The sequence below is a fragment of the Benincasa hispida genome, chromosome 9 (assembly GCF_027475165.1).
Source record: "Benincasa hispida cultivar pf3 chromosome 9, pf3_genome.v1.1, whole genome shotgun sequence".
NCBI classification, from domain to species: domain Eukaryota; kingdom Viridiplantae; phylum Streptophyta; class Magnoliopsida; order Cucurbitales; family Cucurbitaceae; genus Benincasa; species Benincasa hispida.
This window is the reverse complement of record NC_143486.1, coordinates 6,514,362-6,532,527: the sequence shown is the minus strand read 5'-3', so window position 1 is coordinate 6,532,527 and position 18,166 is coordinate 6,514,362. Positions and strand designations below refer to the sequence as shown.

Below are 18,166 nucleotides of genomic sequence, written 5' to 3'. Positions count from 1 at the left end.
TTGTATTATTTCTCTTTGAAGATCGGAAATAATTATTGGTTTTATTTTAGGTTCAAAGCGAGAAATTATTGTAATGTTGTTGGAAAATTTATTGTTTAGGTTCTTTTATAATAAGATTTTAAGTTTTTCAAAATATATTTTTTTATTTGTGGATCTTCAATTTGACTAATGACTTCAAAAAGAATTTCTTTGTTGGGATACCCTAGTTTAGAGACCCTAATAGATAGCTTTGAATTATGTTTACTTAAAATTTTGAATATGTCACATTTTTTTGTTACTTTTCATACTGTAACGATAGGCTAACCCAATAAAGTAATTCTAAAACGCAGACGAATTGATCACCCTCTACTATTTGGACAATGGCCCCCACATGTCGTTACAAATGCAAAACACAAGGTAAATAAAAATATTCATTCTGATCCACTTTTTAGATTACTATTCATTTATTACTTTTCCGTGTAAACATAGTCTAAGTTAACATCAACTTATGAAGTTGGTAAGCCAAACACCTCATAATATTGCAATTTTATAATACAACACAGACAGAGAATTAAAAAAAAATAGTAATAAAATAAAATAAAATAAAATAAAAAACATTTTGTGTCAATGTACCAACTTACAAAATTTTCAAACATTGCCCACTAAATCTTGAAATTCCCTATTGATCTCATCAGCCAACTCCATTTCCCCAAACCTCCTTAAACCCTTGCTCAAGACCCTAACCAAATAATCATCAGCTTTGATGGTAGATCCCCAACCGTTCCTCCTCATCATCCGATAAATCCTGACCGTTGATTCCCTTCTATCCCCACTAATCACCGCCTTGATCAACTTAATCAAACCCTTATCATCCCACTGAATCAGCACATCTCCGCCGTCCAAGTCGCAAACCAGCCGGTCGATTTCCTCCGCTGCTCCGTTCCTCGACAGCGCCGCCGCCACCTCCGCGTACATCCCCAAATCGGCGCCATACTCCGATCGGATTACGGCGAAAACCTCCAAGGCGAGGGCGCACCGGTCCTGCCGGAGGAGCTCCTTCAGGGAGGCGACGAGGTCGGCTTTGAGCAATCGGGAGAGCGTAGTGGAGAGGACTTGTTGGAGCTTCGTCGGGTCGGATCTCTCGGCCCGTTTTAGAGATTGAATGGCTTGGATTGCTTCGATGCTTAGGGTTCTGCCTTTCACTAGCGGTCCTCGGTTGTCCCGAGGGCCACAGCGTACCGGAAGGGAAACGGCGACGGCAGCCGCGGCGGAAACGGGGATCGGAATTGAGATTTGGGATTTGAGAAATGTGGAGTGAATTGAAGAAGCCATGGCGGAGTGCAGATTGGGGATTTTGCAATGACTGTAATGCCCTTGCTGAGCGTTGAGGGGGAAACTGAATGTGTAACAGAACTTGGGCTTGGCCCATTGATGTGTTTTTCAATTGGGCCCTTAGTTGGGTAATGTTGGGCCTTGTAACTTGTCTACTCGACTTATTCTGTTGGGCTGTTAGTTGGAAATGAGCCCAATAACCTGCTTGTATTCCTTTTTTCTGTTTTTTTCTTCCTTTAGTGAGGTATGAATTCGAGTATATGAACTCTTGGGGGAAGAGGTGTCTTTACCGTTGAGCTGTGCTTAAATTTAGCTTAGGATGGTAAGTAATATGTTGATGCCAAATTTTTTATAAGGTATGTATATACTTAATTCTTATGTCGTAACAACCCTGAATTTATAATCTAGGGAAGACTACTCCCTGCAAGATAAGACGGTGTGATGGGAAGACTTTCCTATAAAATAAGACGGTCTAGTGTTTTCCACACAGGTTTCGATGCCTAATTTAGCAAAGAAATCTATGTAATTAGGGAATTTTTGTATGTGAATGGATTTCTCTATCATGATGTATTTATAGGTATAGTTGACCTACGGCATTTCCATAGGATTTTGGAGTTGTATTGGGATCATCTTTTGATTTTCTAGGTTGGATAGTGCAAGGGGCATACTTTGTTTGATATTTTGGCTGAGGCCAACCACCTTCTTTTAGCTCCTTTTCAAGCCTAAGATGATCTCTTGGGTCGAGGCGCGTATGAGACATGCCCCATTAAGGATTTTGTGAGGCCGAGGCCGAGTATGCTGGCTTGACTTAAGCCAACCCCCTTTCTCTAGGCCAATTTTGATCTTAAGTTGTCACTTTCTACCAGAATTATGTTATCTTTTTTACTTTGTTATATTTGTTATTTGCTAAATGTCAATTATGTTTTCTGATCTAAAATCACCCGTAACATAACTTTAATAATGATTTAGATACTATTATCGTTCAATTAAATAGCTAAACTTTGGTTGATTATAATTTTTTTTTCTATTATGTTTTTTGTTTGAAAAAAAATTCATTAAAATCATAAATTAATCACACCAAAAGTCATCATTAAGATTAGGGGACACCCAAATAGGGTAAACATCATCTTAATAGACATCACAACTTTCCTCTTTAGAGAAAGGAATTTGGAGATTAAAAGGGTTCACAGCAGCATGCACTAGAGAATGAACGACCAAATTACAAGAACGATTAACTAAAGGAAACATCTCCAAAAGACTTGATTTTGTTTTTCAATTTAAAAACAAAATTCAATGTTAAGGAGATTATTTGAGTAAACTCTACCCTTTTAAATATGTTAGTTGCAACTTGAAAATGTATGAATTATGTACTGAAAAAAATGTACGAATTACGTGTAGATAATAAAGATTGCTACAGTTACAAACTTAAAATCTTGTTTGGTAATCATTCGGTTTTTGAAAATTATGCTTGTTTTCTCACAATTTTTTATTCATGGTTTTCATATTTCCAATGTAGACATTTGATTTCTTGACTAATTTCCAAAAACAAAAACTAATTTTTGAAATCAATTTTTTTAGTTTTCAAAATTTAGCTTTGATTTTGAAACCACTCCTTAAATATAAAAGCGATAGATGCAAGGATTCTTTGTGGATTTAATTTTCAAAAATAGAAAGCTAAAAACTAAGATCCCATTTGGTAACCATTTTATTTTTTGTTTTTGTTTTTAAAAATTAAGTCTATAGACACTACTTTCACCTCTAAATTTCTTCATTTATTATCTACTTTCAATGGTTTAGAAAACCAAACCAAATTTTGAGAACTAAAAAAATAGTTTTCAAAAAGTTATTTTTGTTTTTAGAATTTGGCTAAGAATTCAACCATTATACTTAAGAAAGATGCAAATCATTGTAAAAAAAATGTGGATGAAATGACTTAATTTTCAAAAACAAAAACAAAAACAAAAAACCAAATATTATCAAATGGGGCCTAAATAATTACTAAACGAGGTCTAAACTATCCATGAGGTATGAGGTTGTCGAAGTAACACTCTTAAAACTAAACAAATTTTATGAAAAGTTAGGGAGGTAATCTTTTGTACTTGATATTTAAATTTTAATACTCACAATTCATTTTAAGTGTATTTATTTGGTTCTTGAACTTTCAAAAATATCTAATAAGTCAGACTTTCAATTCTTGTCTAATAAGAGTGTATTTGATTTAACTTTTTTAAGTATTTAATTTTGAAAATAAGTCATTTTGAAGAAAGAAAAAGTTGAAGTGTTTGGCAACCACTCAAAATAGCTTTTGAAACACTTTCCAAATGTAATTTAAACTGTTTTAATAAAAAGAGTTTAAATAAAAATGAATTTTTTGAAATAAAAAAAATCTCAAATCAATCCAAACAAACCCTAAATTCTAAATTTTAAAGGTCTATTAGATCTTTAAATTATTGATTTTGGTTGAATAGATGGTTAAAATATTATGTATTTAATAAGTCGTAAACCTAATCGCTAATTTTTTAGAAGAAACAAATCTACTACCTACAAAATCAAAATTTTAATGTTTTTGTTAGATATAAAATTAAATTTAAATTTAATATATCAATTAATATTTTAATTAAATCAAAATTTCATAAATGAGTTGGAGAAAAAGCTCCAAATTCAGGATTATAATTAAATTATATAAGAACAAACTTTTGATCCTATCTCAAGAAACAAAAAGTTAATATAATGTGTAATGTGACTTATAATCAATCCTTGAAAATGACTGAAAAGGACAGGTCATAATACACATATTGAAAAAACACAACAATTTGTATTGTATCACATTTCCAAAGTGATCAGCCAGCTCAACCTCCAACTTTGCTTTGGAATTGCCATCTCATTAACCCTTTTAAACATAAACTATAAATAATAATACTTATCATCATTAACTAGATATCTTCCCCAATAGTTATCTTTTCAATAGCCACATTATTCTTCATTTCAAACTCAAAAACCCACATTGTAATTTCAAAGAAAAAAAAAAAAAGATAAGTAATGTGAATATTATTTGAAAAATACTTTGGTGGTTCATGAAAAAAAATCATTATAGTTGGAAAAATTCTACATACATAGTAATATTCAACAATAATATGATTCCAAATAAATTAACACGTCATTAATATATCATTTAATGATGTGTTTAAATTAGGATCGAGAGTAGTAATAGATATTACAGTAGTACTATAAATTTTCTTTGTGTATCTTGACTATACTTATTTAGTTATCTTATTCCATTCCACTCAATTGTCTAACTATTGTTTGACATGTGACTTTTTTTTCCTTCTATTTACTATAGTAAAGACTTGTACTTAAAACATAGATAATATCATATTATTGTGAAAGTGTGAAGAGTGTTTTCCGTACATGAAAAATTCATCCATATAACTTGTTAGGAAACCTGTGTTTTCTTATAGTTTTTATAACAACATGACATGACATTAATATTTTTGACAATATTGCAAATTTATAATGTATATAGTGCATGTTAGATAAGAAAGAGACTGTGAACATGAATATAAATGTTACGAAATTTATTAAAAAATGCAAAAAATAATAATAATAATAATAATAAAAAGAATCAACATACAGATATACGTGATTCACTGACAGTGTGTTAACTATGTCCACAAGACAGAGGAAAAACAATATTATTAGAGAGAATGTTTTCTAAATACACAAACGGCGCCTCTAGAATTAGAGAGTTTATATAACGCACTACTCGAAACCCTATAGTCATAATCATAAATAACTTCAAATAAGTAAATATGCTAAATACGAATTCTAGATCCCCATACTTGGTTATTTGAAGTGCCTACTAACAAATTCAAGACATTCCAACAAATCTCCACCTTGACTTGAATTCTCTCCTGGATAACAGATGTATCAAATGCAACATAAACAATATTGCTAGACGTACCCAGACTTCTCCCTCATGCCTTAAAGTGTCCCACAAATGGGACCACTAACAATTCATGACATTCAGCAAGTTCAAACAATGTTGGAACATGCCTTGTGGAATCGGTTTGGTGAATATATTAGTAGTACCGATTTTCATCACTTTAACTCTCTGCTCACCTCTTAAGAAGTGAAATCTTACATCAATATACTTAGTTCTTTCATGATGAACTTGATCCTTGGCTAGGCATATTGCACTCAAACTATCACAATATACAATAGCTTGGTCATGATGTAAACCAACATCACCAACTAACCCCTTCAGCCATATTTCCTCTTTAACAGATTCTGTCAAGGCAATGTAGTCTGCTTCAGTAGTAGACAAAGTAACTGTAGGCTGCAAAGTTGCCTTCCAACTAACTGGTCACCAAATACTTTGTGTCATTCCTATAAACAAGACCAACATCAGATATACCTCTAAGATAACAAAAATTCCTCTTAATAGTTTGTCAATACTCTTTCCCAGTTTGACCCATGAACCTACTGACAACACTAACAGCATAGGCAAGGTCAGACCTACTACAGACCATAGAATACATCAAATTTCCCACTGCACTAGCATAAAGAACTCGAGACATATACTACTTCTCATTTTCAAACGGTGGTGAAAGCACAAATGAAAAACAAGCATGTGCAGCACTGAAAGTATTTATAGGCTTAGCTGATGACATACCAAACCTGGATAATATTTTCTTAATATAGCCTTTTTGTGACAGGAAAAGCTTATTTTTATCTCTGCCCCAATATATTCCATCACAAATTTTTTTTAGCAGTGTTGGGATTTTTTAGGAACGCGTTTTGTTTTATTTTAATTATTAAGGACAGATGAGTTTGAACATGAAATCATGCGTTAGACATAACTGATGTGTTTTCTCCCACGCGTCTGAGGTCATGCGTCGGAATGATGATGCATTAATCTTAGCATGCAATGACCACGCGTTTCTATCACAAGTTTTCTTACGTTTGCGCCAAGTATAACACAAACGCAAGTTTCTCGGGTAATCCGAGGTCGAACATGGGGACTTGTCACTCAATAATATTTGTGAAGTGATGCATTTTAGGTGAGGAATAAAAATAAAGCGAAGAAAGTTTAAATGACTTATACACTACTCCTACTCCTAACTAAACAGATTGAGCAATAGAAGGTTTACAATGAGAATAGGTAGAAATACAATAACCAATAATGCATAGTAATGTTTACTATCTTAAATCGCCCGAGTAATCCCAGCTCGTTGCACTAACGTATCACACCTCTAGGTGGTCAGCCGCATAACTATATCTCTATAGTGCATGGTTGCGTTGAGTATAAGAATGTGCCTATCTCTAGGAACAATGCAAACTTTGCTTAGTGCGTTCCATCTCTTACCTTCTCAGGCAGTTAGATGCGCTATTTAACTTATAGACAAGCAATGCAACATCCCATAGACAAGCGTTGCTACAGCCTTTCACCAAGCAAAGAGGATTAACTCACTATACTCACACAACGCACACCTCTCGGTAGGTTGCTTCATGCGTCCTATCTCTAGGCTACACGATTAAACATGCGATTGACTTTGATAAATAAACGCTGAAGATACAATATGACAAAGATGAAGAAGATGAAGAAGATGGTAATGAAGGAATTAAGACTTGCATTGATCTCAAAATATCTTAATATCTCAAGCTAAAATGTAATACAATACAGAGATTAGAAGGGAGATGAAGAAATCTGCGTCAAGGCTGCCGGTGGTGCCATGGTTGAATGGTGAGATGTCTCTCTCAAGCTCTATCTCCGGCAAATGCTGTGGTCATCACTCGGTCTGGGTTGTGGAGATGAAGAATTCTCACTGGAAATCTTTTTCAGGCTCTCATTTGTGATCACAAACTTCTGCCTTGAGGCAGAAGCTCGGATGTCTCAAAATGAAGGTCTCAAGGGCTATTTATAGAATTTAGGCGCCGACAACTGTAATGATGGAGGTATGACTCACTGCTACTTCTGTCGCGGTATGGGCATTGTCACATCGCCTTATCTTATTGATACTCCCAAGGTATGCGTCCGAGCTGAATTTAGCTGAAGTTATCAACGCGTTCTACCCATCTTGCGATCTTCTATTATGGCTATCACTCCATGGCTGCAATCTCTATTTTTTCACCGTATTCTCCATGCGTTGGACGCATGTATTTACCGCAACTTCCATGCATTGGACGCATGGGGTTGCCGTTTGCGTTTGTCTTTTGCGGTCGCCTAGCTTCAGCGCTTGCGTTTGTTTGTGGTTGCTTCTTACAAACACATGCGTTTGATTCATGTGATAGCTATAAAAATAGATACTTGGGCACGGAATAATGCATAATATTGGGCCAGTAAGGATTTAGGTGCTAATCGACGCAAAACTCAATTTTTCACAAATTCTAAGTATTATCACCGCATTTTCTACTTATTAGCCCCCATAATTCTAAATAAAAGGCTTATAATAACTGGCATTTCTGCCAGTTATCAAGCAACACCTAAATTCTTCATATTAAACTCAACACTGAGAAGATTCTTTAATTTTTTAATGTCAGACTTGGACTTTGCAACTATGATCATATCATCTACGTATAAAAGTAGATAAATCATCGAACCATCATTAGCTTTGTTGTGATATACACAAAAATTATACGGACTCCTGTTATAGCCAAATCCAACCATATAGCTGTCAATCGTTTGTACCATTGCCTTGGAGACTACTTTAAGCTCATACAAATATTTCTTCAACTTGCAAACATAATCTTTTTAACCTGGACATTGGAACCCATCTGGTTGGATTATATAAATCTCTTCCTCTAACTCTCCATGTAAGAAAGTTGTCTTCACATCTAGTTGCTCAAGTTCTAAATTTTGATGTGCTACTATAGCTAATAACACCTTGATAGAAGTATGTCTGACTACTGGTGAGAAGATCTCCTTATAATCAACTCATTCTCTTTATGTGAACCTTCTAGCAAAAACTCGAGCTTTATATTTAATGCCCTCTGAAAGTGATATTCCCTTCTTTTTCTTGAAGACCCATTTATAAGTGATAATTTTTCTCTCTTTAAGCCGTTTAACTAATTCTCAAGTCTGATTTTTGTCAAGAGATTCCATCTTATCCCTCCATAGTAGTAAGCCATTGAGCAGACTCATTACATGACACAACTTCTCTATAGGTGGATGGCTCATGAGGATTCACCTTTTCAGCAACCTATAGTGTAAAACTAATCATATCTTCAAAACAATACCTCACAGGAGATCCAACACCCTAACTTTTCTAGCTCTGTCACGAGCTATACTCTGTTGATCTATTTGTGAACTAGAATTCTCAAGCAAAACAACTTCTGATGTTTCAGGCACATAAATTTCTATAGTAACGTGTTGATCTTCTCTACCTTGGTATTGTAATTCATTCACAGGTGAAGTGAATTGCATCTTCACCTGTTTATCAATACTACTACTTTCTTCCACATTAGTAGATGTCACAAAAGGCTTTACAGTTGATTTAAGCATGGAATTTTCATCAAATATCACATTCCTACTAAGTATAATTCTACTCTCAAAAGGTGACCACTCTATATCCCTTAACTCTATCCCTAAAATCCATAAATATACCTCTTTTAGCTCTTGGTTCTAATTTACCCTCATTAACATGATAGTAGACAATACAATAAAAAACTCTTAATAAAGAATAATTTACAAGCTTATCAGACCACACCTCATAAGGTATTTTACAATCAATACATGTGTGAGGTCCACAGTTGATCAGATAACATGTTATATTTACTGCTTCTGCCTAAAATCTTATAGCCAACCCTGCATTAGAGAGCATGCATCATGCTCTCTCCAACAATGTCTATTTCATACATTCTGCAACCCCATTTTGTTGCAGAGTATCCCTAACAGTGTGATGGCGAATAATCTCCTCAGCTTTACAGAACTCATTAAACTCAGATCCACAGAATTCCAAACTGTTATTAGTTCGCAGCCTTTTAATCTTCTTCTTAATTTGATTTTCAATCAATATCTTCCACTGCTTGAAATTCTTGAAGGATTCATTTTTATGTTTCATCATAAAAACCCAAGTCATTCTCAAGTAATCATCAATTATAGACATAAAATACCTGCTACCTCTAATAGATTCAACTCTTGAAGGTCCCCAACAATCTGAATGAATATAATCAAGTGTCTCTTTTGTACAATGAGCATCCCTTGGAAACTTGCTATGATGAAGCTTCCCAAATATGCAATGTTCATAGAATTCAACATCCTCCACCTTGTGCCCACATAGAAGATCCCTCTTTGACAGAAATTGTTGCAGAGTATCCCTGACAGTGTGATGGCGAACAATCTCCTCAGCTTTATAGAACTCATTAAACTCAAATCCATAGAATTCCCAAATATGCAATATTCACAGAATTCAATATTCTGCATCTTGTGCCCACATAGAAGATCACTCTTTGACAGAATTTGTTGCGAAGTATACCTGACAGTGTGGTGTCGAACAATCTCCTCAACTTTACAAAACTCATTAAACTCACATCCACAAAATTCTAAACTATTATTAGTTCGTAGCCTTTTAATCTTCTTCTTAATTTGATTTTCAAACAATATCTTCCACTTCTTGAAATTCTTGAAGGCTTCATTTTTATGTTTCATCATAAAAACTCAAGTCATTCTCGAGTAATCATCAATTATAGACATAAAATACCTGTTGTCTCCAATAGATTCAACTCATAAGATCCCCAACAATCTGAATGATATAATCAAGTGTCCTTTTTGTACAATGAGCACCCTTTGGAAACTTGCTATAATGAAGCTTCTCAAATACGTAATGTTCACTGAATTCAACATCATGCACCTTGTGCTCACATAGAAGATCCCTCTTTGATAGAATTTGCCCCTTTTTACTCATATGACCAAGTCTCATATGCCATAACTTAGTCATATCATCCTTGTGAACGATATTGGGATGTATGCCCTAAAGCTTCGTAGTTATATGTTTCTTAAATCAATGGTTGATTGGTTTTATATGCAATGTTTCACTAAACTAAGATCCAAGATTATCTTATGTAACTTATGTATATGGAGATACATAAGTGGATCATGTTTAAGTGATAATCTAAATGTCTTATAGTATATGGATAAGGTTGGGTGTCTTATCCTAGTAACACTACTGATACGGCCCGACCACTTTGTAAATGTTACAATTGTTGTAAAGTGTTACATATAATTTGATCCTGATCATTCATGTGAAGACATGTGAGTGGGGGTATCCTATACAAAGAGTTTGTATAAGATTGGACCACGAAATGTTAAGTTTCGCTTTATAACGCCGTTGCTTGAAGAGACTTACATTTCACCAAGATGACCATAGTTGACTTGACCCTAATCTTGAAGGAGTTATGAACTTCTGCCAATAAGGGCGGTTCTTTAAATTTTGCTTTGCATGGGTGAGAATGGTCAGATTCGCCGACTCAATATGCCTACTATTTTGGGAATTAGTCTGATTGAGGAGCTGGGAACACAACTATACAAAAAGGAATTCACTTATTTCCTAATGTTAAGGTAAGATGATATATTGCTGCCTTAAAGGGCTGATTTCGAGACTTGAACAATGAGGCATCTCACCCTTTCCTGGCCGAAAGAGATCTAGTCATAGTTGGACTAGACATTTTTGCCCAATTGTACTTACGAACAATTTATGAAAGGTCAACATATTGTTGATTGGTTATATCTAATGGACACAGAAATTTATCTACAATGTGAAGAGTGCAACTGTCGGTCTTTAGTGGAATGACCGACAATTAATGGAAGTTGATTAATTAATTAAAGAGTTTAGTTAATTAATCAAGTACCATTGGAGCTTCAATCTACAGGTTCATACGGTCCACTCGTTATCTCAATTGGGATTAATGAGAATGAATTAATTTGGATTAATTTAAATTGTTCAAATTAATAAAGGGAATTAATTATATAAGATATAATTAATATGAAATTATTTATAAGAGATATAATAATTTAAAGTCTTATTTGAGAGAAAATGAATATTTGAATATGATTCAAATATTAAAATTAATATGAATTTGATTTATATTTGAGAGAATATTGAACTATAGGTTATATTACATGTGATATAATATAAACTATAGGTTATGTGTTATATTAGATATAACATAATAAAGGGAATTAATTATATAAGATATAATAAATATGAAATTATTTATATGAGATATAATAATAAAAATCGGATGAGAAAGTTTCTTTTTATCCTGCTCAAGTAGTTACATCAAATAAAGGAGTTCCCACTTTCAAATTTTATAAAACCCCTCAACTACTCTTTACTCAAGTTCTCAAAGTTTTATTTGAGAGAAAATAAATATTTAAATATGATTCAAATATTAAAATTAATATGAATTTGATTTATAGTTGAGAGTTATTTGAAACTTTATGATAACTTTTCCCCTTCTCCTCATTATTCTCTCATTAACTAACATATGAAAGTGGGAATGGTTGAACTTTTTATCTTCCTCCTCATTAATCTCTTTCCCTCTTATAGTTCTCTTATGATTCCCTGAAGGAATCTCTCTCAAACAATTATCCTCTCCTTTTCTACCAAAACTGAGTGCAAGCTCATAAGCTCTGCACGATTCTCATCCCTGAGAATAACGAGGAAGACTTCATGGTGGTGTCCTTTTCATTCTGTATGTGGTATTCGTGGTTGTGGGTTCAGGAGATGTTCGTGCTGTTGAGAGGAAATATAAAGATATAGATCTTCAAGGGTGTGTATCTCTTAATCTCTTCTTCTCTCTAGTTGCACATTAGAGGCATGTATTAATTTTGTTTTCTTACATTTCCATTGCCTCTGAATTTCTATTGTCCTGTAAACAAAAATTAGGATCTGATGCATTCCATTGTTTCTGTTGTGGGTATTCAAGTTTCATTCAAACGACAGACGATGCAATAGTAGCATAACTTGTTATTATGGAACCTGATAGGAAATACAGTGTTCCACATTTTATGCCTCTCGGAACTACCTCAGAATCTTTGTAGACATATATTACCCCACCTTTACCTTTAAAATTGTGATCCTTACTATTAAGTACACTAAAGGATATCAAACTCTTCAACATGAGTGGAACATATCTAACCTCTTCCAAAGTGTAGAAGACACCATTATGTATTCGTATCTTAATTGAGTCTATTCCAACTATCTTGCACATAGCACCATTAGCCATGCTGACATTCCCTCTACATATTTGTTGATACATTAAGAACCACTCTCTATTTGGGCACATATGATAAGATGCCCTAGAATCATGAACCCACACATCATCAGAATGTGAATGTTCATTCACAACTAAAACTAGATCTCCTTTAGAATCGATCTTAACTTCTTTAGGATCAATCTCAACTCGTGCAACAGAGGCAAATGCTTTCTTTTTTGTCACTTTTTTCCTAATATCTTTTTATCTTAGGACATTTGGTTTTCCAATGCTCATTTTCTTTACAACAGTGATAAACATCGTCTGATTTAGAACCCTTGGACTTAGAAGATTTATGATTTTGGTTCGACTTCTACTTACCGGAATTCCTATGTCTCTTGCTCCCTGTAGTAGTTAACCCAGATGCCTGACTTTCTGTACCTGAACTCACTATATTCTGACGGTCCTCTCTCATAAGCAACGTGGACTTTGTATCTTCTAAGGTCAGAGTCTCTTTCCCTCCAATATACGAGTCAATGAAGGTCGCATATGATGGGGGCAAAGACATAAAAAAAATTAAGGTAACATCCTTATCATCAACCTTAATCTCTACGTTACACATATATAATAAGATTTTATTTAGTTGGTTAAGATGATCTCGAAGAGATGTATCTTCCTGCATACATAAATGATAAAGACAATTCTTCAAAAACAACTTCTTGGTTAAAAGTTTCGCCATGTAAAGACTTTCCAACTTTAACCAAAGATCGATGGCAGTTTCTTCATCTGCACCTCGATGATGATGTCATCAGCCAAACATAGCATGATCGTCGAATGAGTCTTCTCCTCAAGAGTTTGTCATTCTTCGTCATCCACGACAGTCTTCTTTGATTTACCAGTCAGCGGCACCCACAGCCCCTGGTGCTTTAGCAAGGATCGCATCTTGATCTGCCATAAATCAAAATTGTTCCTCCAGTAAATTTGTCGATTTTTACGTTCACACCAGACATCTTCAATTGTCGAAGAAATGCATAATTTCAAAAAGATCTTAGTGAGGCTCTGATACCAATTTGTTACGAAATCGACAATTAAATAATACAAAAAAACGTAAAAAGAATCAACACAAATATACGAAGCTAACGCACTGTTAATAAACCACATATATTTATGTGTTGATTTTTTTTTGTATTATTTAATTTTCGATTTCTAACAATAACCCAACTGTCATGATATATGAATTATGAACTACTGACCAAATTCGAATTCTAAAAAAAAATTAAATCTCCAACACTCTTAATACAAGCAAGCGCACGAGAAACAAAATATATTCCAAACTCTTAAAATAAAGATATATACAGATCTATACCAAATAGTTGATTGTTCTAAGTATGAAATCAATCAAAACATGAGGGGAAAATCTAGGTGTTGAGGACCATTGCCTTAAAACAATTTCAGCATTCACAACACCATTTTCAAATGTGTATTTACTAGAGAAGGATTCACATAAAAAAAAAAGGTAATAAATTAAAAGATTTTGGCCCAAAATTAGAAGGAAAGAATGTAAAAACTATTTATTTCTTACGTGCAAATCCAAACTTACCCATTTGATCGAAGTTATACATGTATTTGGAGAGCAGTTTTAGTATCATTCTAAACACCTTTTACTCGCATACATGAATGTTTTTGTATATAAATGTACTTCAACCACTTGTAAATCTTGTTAGAATGACTTATCATAAAATTTGTCCTTTACTTTTGTCTCACATTAGAAGATTTACAAATATTTAATTCCCTAGATCTGACACGCTCTTTATTTAATTTAGTTTTGATAATGTTTTCTTTATTCAATTTAGATTTACAAACGTTTTCTTTATTTAAAAATATGAAAATGTACTCTTTTCGGATTCTTAAAAAATGATTGCATGAGTTCTTCAAGAGAGGGTTCATGTATTCGTGTTGTCCGGTTCATGTATTTGTGTTGTCCTTTCTCTGTTTTTTCATTTTTCTCATTTGAGCAACGTTTCCACTTGATTTCAATTCTTTTCCACTAAGTGTTAATCTTGGAAGACAACTAGTAAAAAATGATATAGCATTGAAGTCGTATTGTAATTTACTTTCCAGGTAATAGTCATTCCACGATATATAACAACCAATTTATTCTGGCACTTCGGTTCTAAAAATCTTCCAACATAGAAAAAAGCAAAAGCTATTTATGATAAGCCATTCCCAACCGTTGATTTTTTTTTTTTTTTTTCCTAAAAAGCTATCTATTGGGACATAAACCTTACCCCAAGCTTTTAAAGAGGGACCAAAAGAAGAAAAAAAAAAAGAAAAAAGAAAAAACTTATCATGACTCGTGAGAACTCTTTCTTAGAATTTTTAGCTTTCATTGGTTTAGGTTTTTAACTTTTGAGCTATCTAGTAAAAGGGATATTGGTAAAAGTATCAAATACCAAAAAAGTGGAAGACAAAAATAAACAAATCTAGTGCAAATTATTGGCTAACATTTATCATGATTTATTTTAAAATTTATATAATAATAATAATGATAATAATGACTATTGTAAAAAAAACATGGGCTTCCAAGAAATGAGATAGGTATAAGTGAATGCTAATAATTTTGATCTTAATAAATCTTTTGTCAATCCTATTGAAAACTCCATGACTCCCTCATTTGTCTCAATCACATCCCTAAAAATTCTCTTTATGTTTTTATTTAATTATTTTTTTAATCTTCAAATTTTTATTTATTTTCTTCTTTTCTAAGGTCCCCATTATTCTTCCTATTTGATTAAGACCCAACCTCAACCAACAATTAAATTGTGTGATCGAAACTTTAGTTTCACAACTATTTTCAAAGCAGATTCCTAGGATTTTGTTTTTAAAAAACACGTGTTTGGAATGGATAACTATTATTTAAAAAGTTTCTTTTTATTTTTTTTTTCTTTTGAGAACTTTACTATTTTATTAGAAAAATATTTTTTTTAGGTGTAGATTGATCTAGACTCATGTTGACGTGAACTAGAGTTGTTAATCCTTTTGAGAACAAAGACGAAGACTTCCATAACACAAAAAATATATATATTTGAAACTTTATAATGTACTACAAATACCTTTTAAATATGAAAGTTTATCTGATAAATGAGAGAGAAAGTTTATCTTTATTTATATTTTTATTTAATAATATATAGGGTAGAGAAATCGAATATTTGATTTCGATTCTCCCACCCCACACTTTAATTATAATACCTTTAAAAATAAAAGAATATCTGATTTCGAAGTCGATAGTTCAACCAATATACCAGGTAGGAGTGTTCAAGAAAATCAATTACTTGAAAAACATGATCAACTCAACCCAACCCGTTTTAGTTGGATTCATTATCTAATAAGGTTGTTTGAGTTGAACAAAATTAGAATTGGACCGATTAGGTTGGATCTAAGAAGTATTTCAACCCAACTCACCCCAACTTACGAACATCCCTAATCCAATTCACCCGAACGTTTTAAAATATTAATTTTTAAATAGTTATTTAAATTAAAACAAATTAAGATCATTGATTATCTAGTCCTTCCACTCAAGATTTCTTTTTGGTTGACCTTTCTCGATGAAGAAAAGAAACGTTGGCATGAGTTTCCCCAACATAAAAGGATGCATCGGCATAGCTTGTTAAGACTCCTAAATACATAGGATCATCAAAATTTTGAAATCAAATCTGTAATTTTGATAAAAATATTTTTGGTTTATAAGCTACAATATTAGCCATTAAATACAGTAACTTTTTGGTTCTTTATTTTTTGAAAATGTCTCAAAAACAAAAACATTTTTTTTTCAATATTTGGCTTGATTCTTAAAAATATTGGTAAAAAACATATAGCAAATCAAGAAATTTAGAAGTGGAGAAGTGCTTATAGTGTTAATTTTATATTAAAAACAAAAACGAAATGGTTACCTAATGGAGCCTAAACTTTCAAGTTCGTCAATTTGGTTGATGATGATAAGTATGTAAACCGACATATTAGATAAAATAAAAATAAACCGATATGTTAGATATAAAATCAAATCTTATGTCTAATATGGATCCTAAAATTTTGATATTGTGTCTAGTTGATTCATCGATTTTTCTTTAATGATCTACTAAACACAATATTAAAATTTTGGAGACATGTTCGACACGAAGTGTAAAGTTTAAGAATATAGTAGACACATTCTAAAGTTTAAATACCTATTGAATACAAAATTGAAAATCCAAAAATTTATTATACAATTTTTAAGATTAAGGGACTAAAAATACACAAACCTAAATGCTATGAATTAAACTTATAATTTAACCGTGGAAAAAAATTCTCTCTTATATAATATTATTCTTGCGATTTTAGGTCGCATTTGTGTTTGGGAATATGAAAACAAAAAATTAATGGAAAACTTAGTTGTATTTTATAGGTATTTGGGATTTTGAGTAAAAATTTATAAACGGTTAAGATGTAAAGATGACAAATTTTTTTGCGGAGTCGGCGATCAAGGTGGAAAATTCCCATTTTGAACGAATCGATGGTCAAATTAGGGATTTAAATCGGATCCTCTGTCGGAGATGGGCGCAGAGACTCATCCCGTCTCCAACCCTGAACCCGTTCTCGTCTCTGCACCAAATTTTTTTATTGTTTATTTTATATATGAAATGTAGGGGAAATATTAAAACATATTAATTATACATATATAGTATATTTATCCTCTTTCTTGAAACTGAAACTGCCTTAAAAGTTTTGAAAGAGCTTAAAAAGGTTTGGTATGACCACTCCCCTCCTTTGGTTATTGAATCTGGTTCGTTGGAGTTGGTTAATCTTTTAAATCGGATTGTTTCTGATCTTTCTAAAGTCCGTTCCGTTGTTGATGAAATTCTTTATGTTATTTTCTCTTTGAATGTCGTTGGTTTCTTTTTTGCTCCTAGAGATGAAAATAAATTTATCCACTCTTTGACCGCTAATTGTATCATTTCCCTCATTCATGAGAAGCGTTTAATATAATTCTTGGGTATTTTCCCATCTTAACCTCAGAACATATATATATATATAGAAAGACTTTTTTAAATAATAACTAAAAAAGAAAACTTAAAACATGGCTGCTGTTTTAAAGTTAATTCTTTAAAATTTTAATTTTCTAATAATTTTGTTTCTAAAATTGTTAGATGTACTAGGATATTTTTCTTATTTATTCATTAAAAAAATATATTAATAATACTAACTTCTTATATAAAATATTTACAACAAAATAAATACTCAATTTTAATTAATTTTAAATAATAAAATAAAAGTGGAGTTCTTTTCCAATAGGAACTCGAATCCCCAAATGAGGATACCCGACCTTGACCCCAACTTTAACACCCTAAAAGGGGAAATGTGGCAAGGATGGGATTAAAAGTCCCGATGGGGACAGAGATGGAAAGTGCATCTCCAACTCCGTCCCGTCCCATTATCATCCCTAAAGATGAGTATAGTTCAACATATAAACTTATACTTATGATTAATAAGACTGTAATTTGAATCCCCAAACATAAATATAGAAACCAAATCTCGTTTAAATAATGGTTCAAAACATGTTTCTAAATTATAAAAATAGTTATTATTACCAACTAACTAACTGATAGGTTGAATCTTAACTATTATT

At 32.6% G+C, this 18,166-nt stretch overlaps 1 protein-coding gene across 1 annotated transcript; it reads right to left on the bottom strand.

Moving 5' to 3' along the window:
- Positions 1 to 424: 424 nt before the first annotated feature.
- On the bottom strand, positions 425 to 1,793 carry EMB3123 (PPR containing protein). Its single transcript, XM_039042789.2, has one exon. It carries the CDS (start codon positions 1,309 to 1,311, stop codon positions 628 to 630), a length of 684 nt encoding a protein of 227 aa, XP_038898717.1. The 5' UTR covers positions 1,312 to 1,793; the 3' UTR covers positions 425 to 627.
- Positions 1,794 to 18,166: the final 16,373 nt, after the last annotated feature.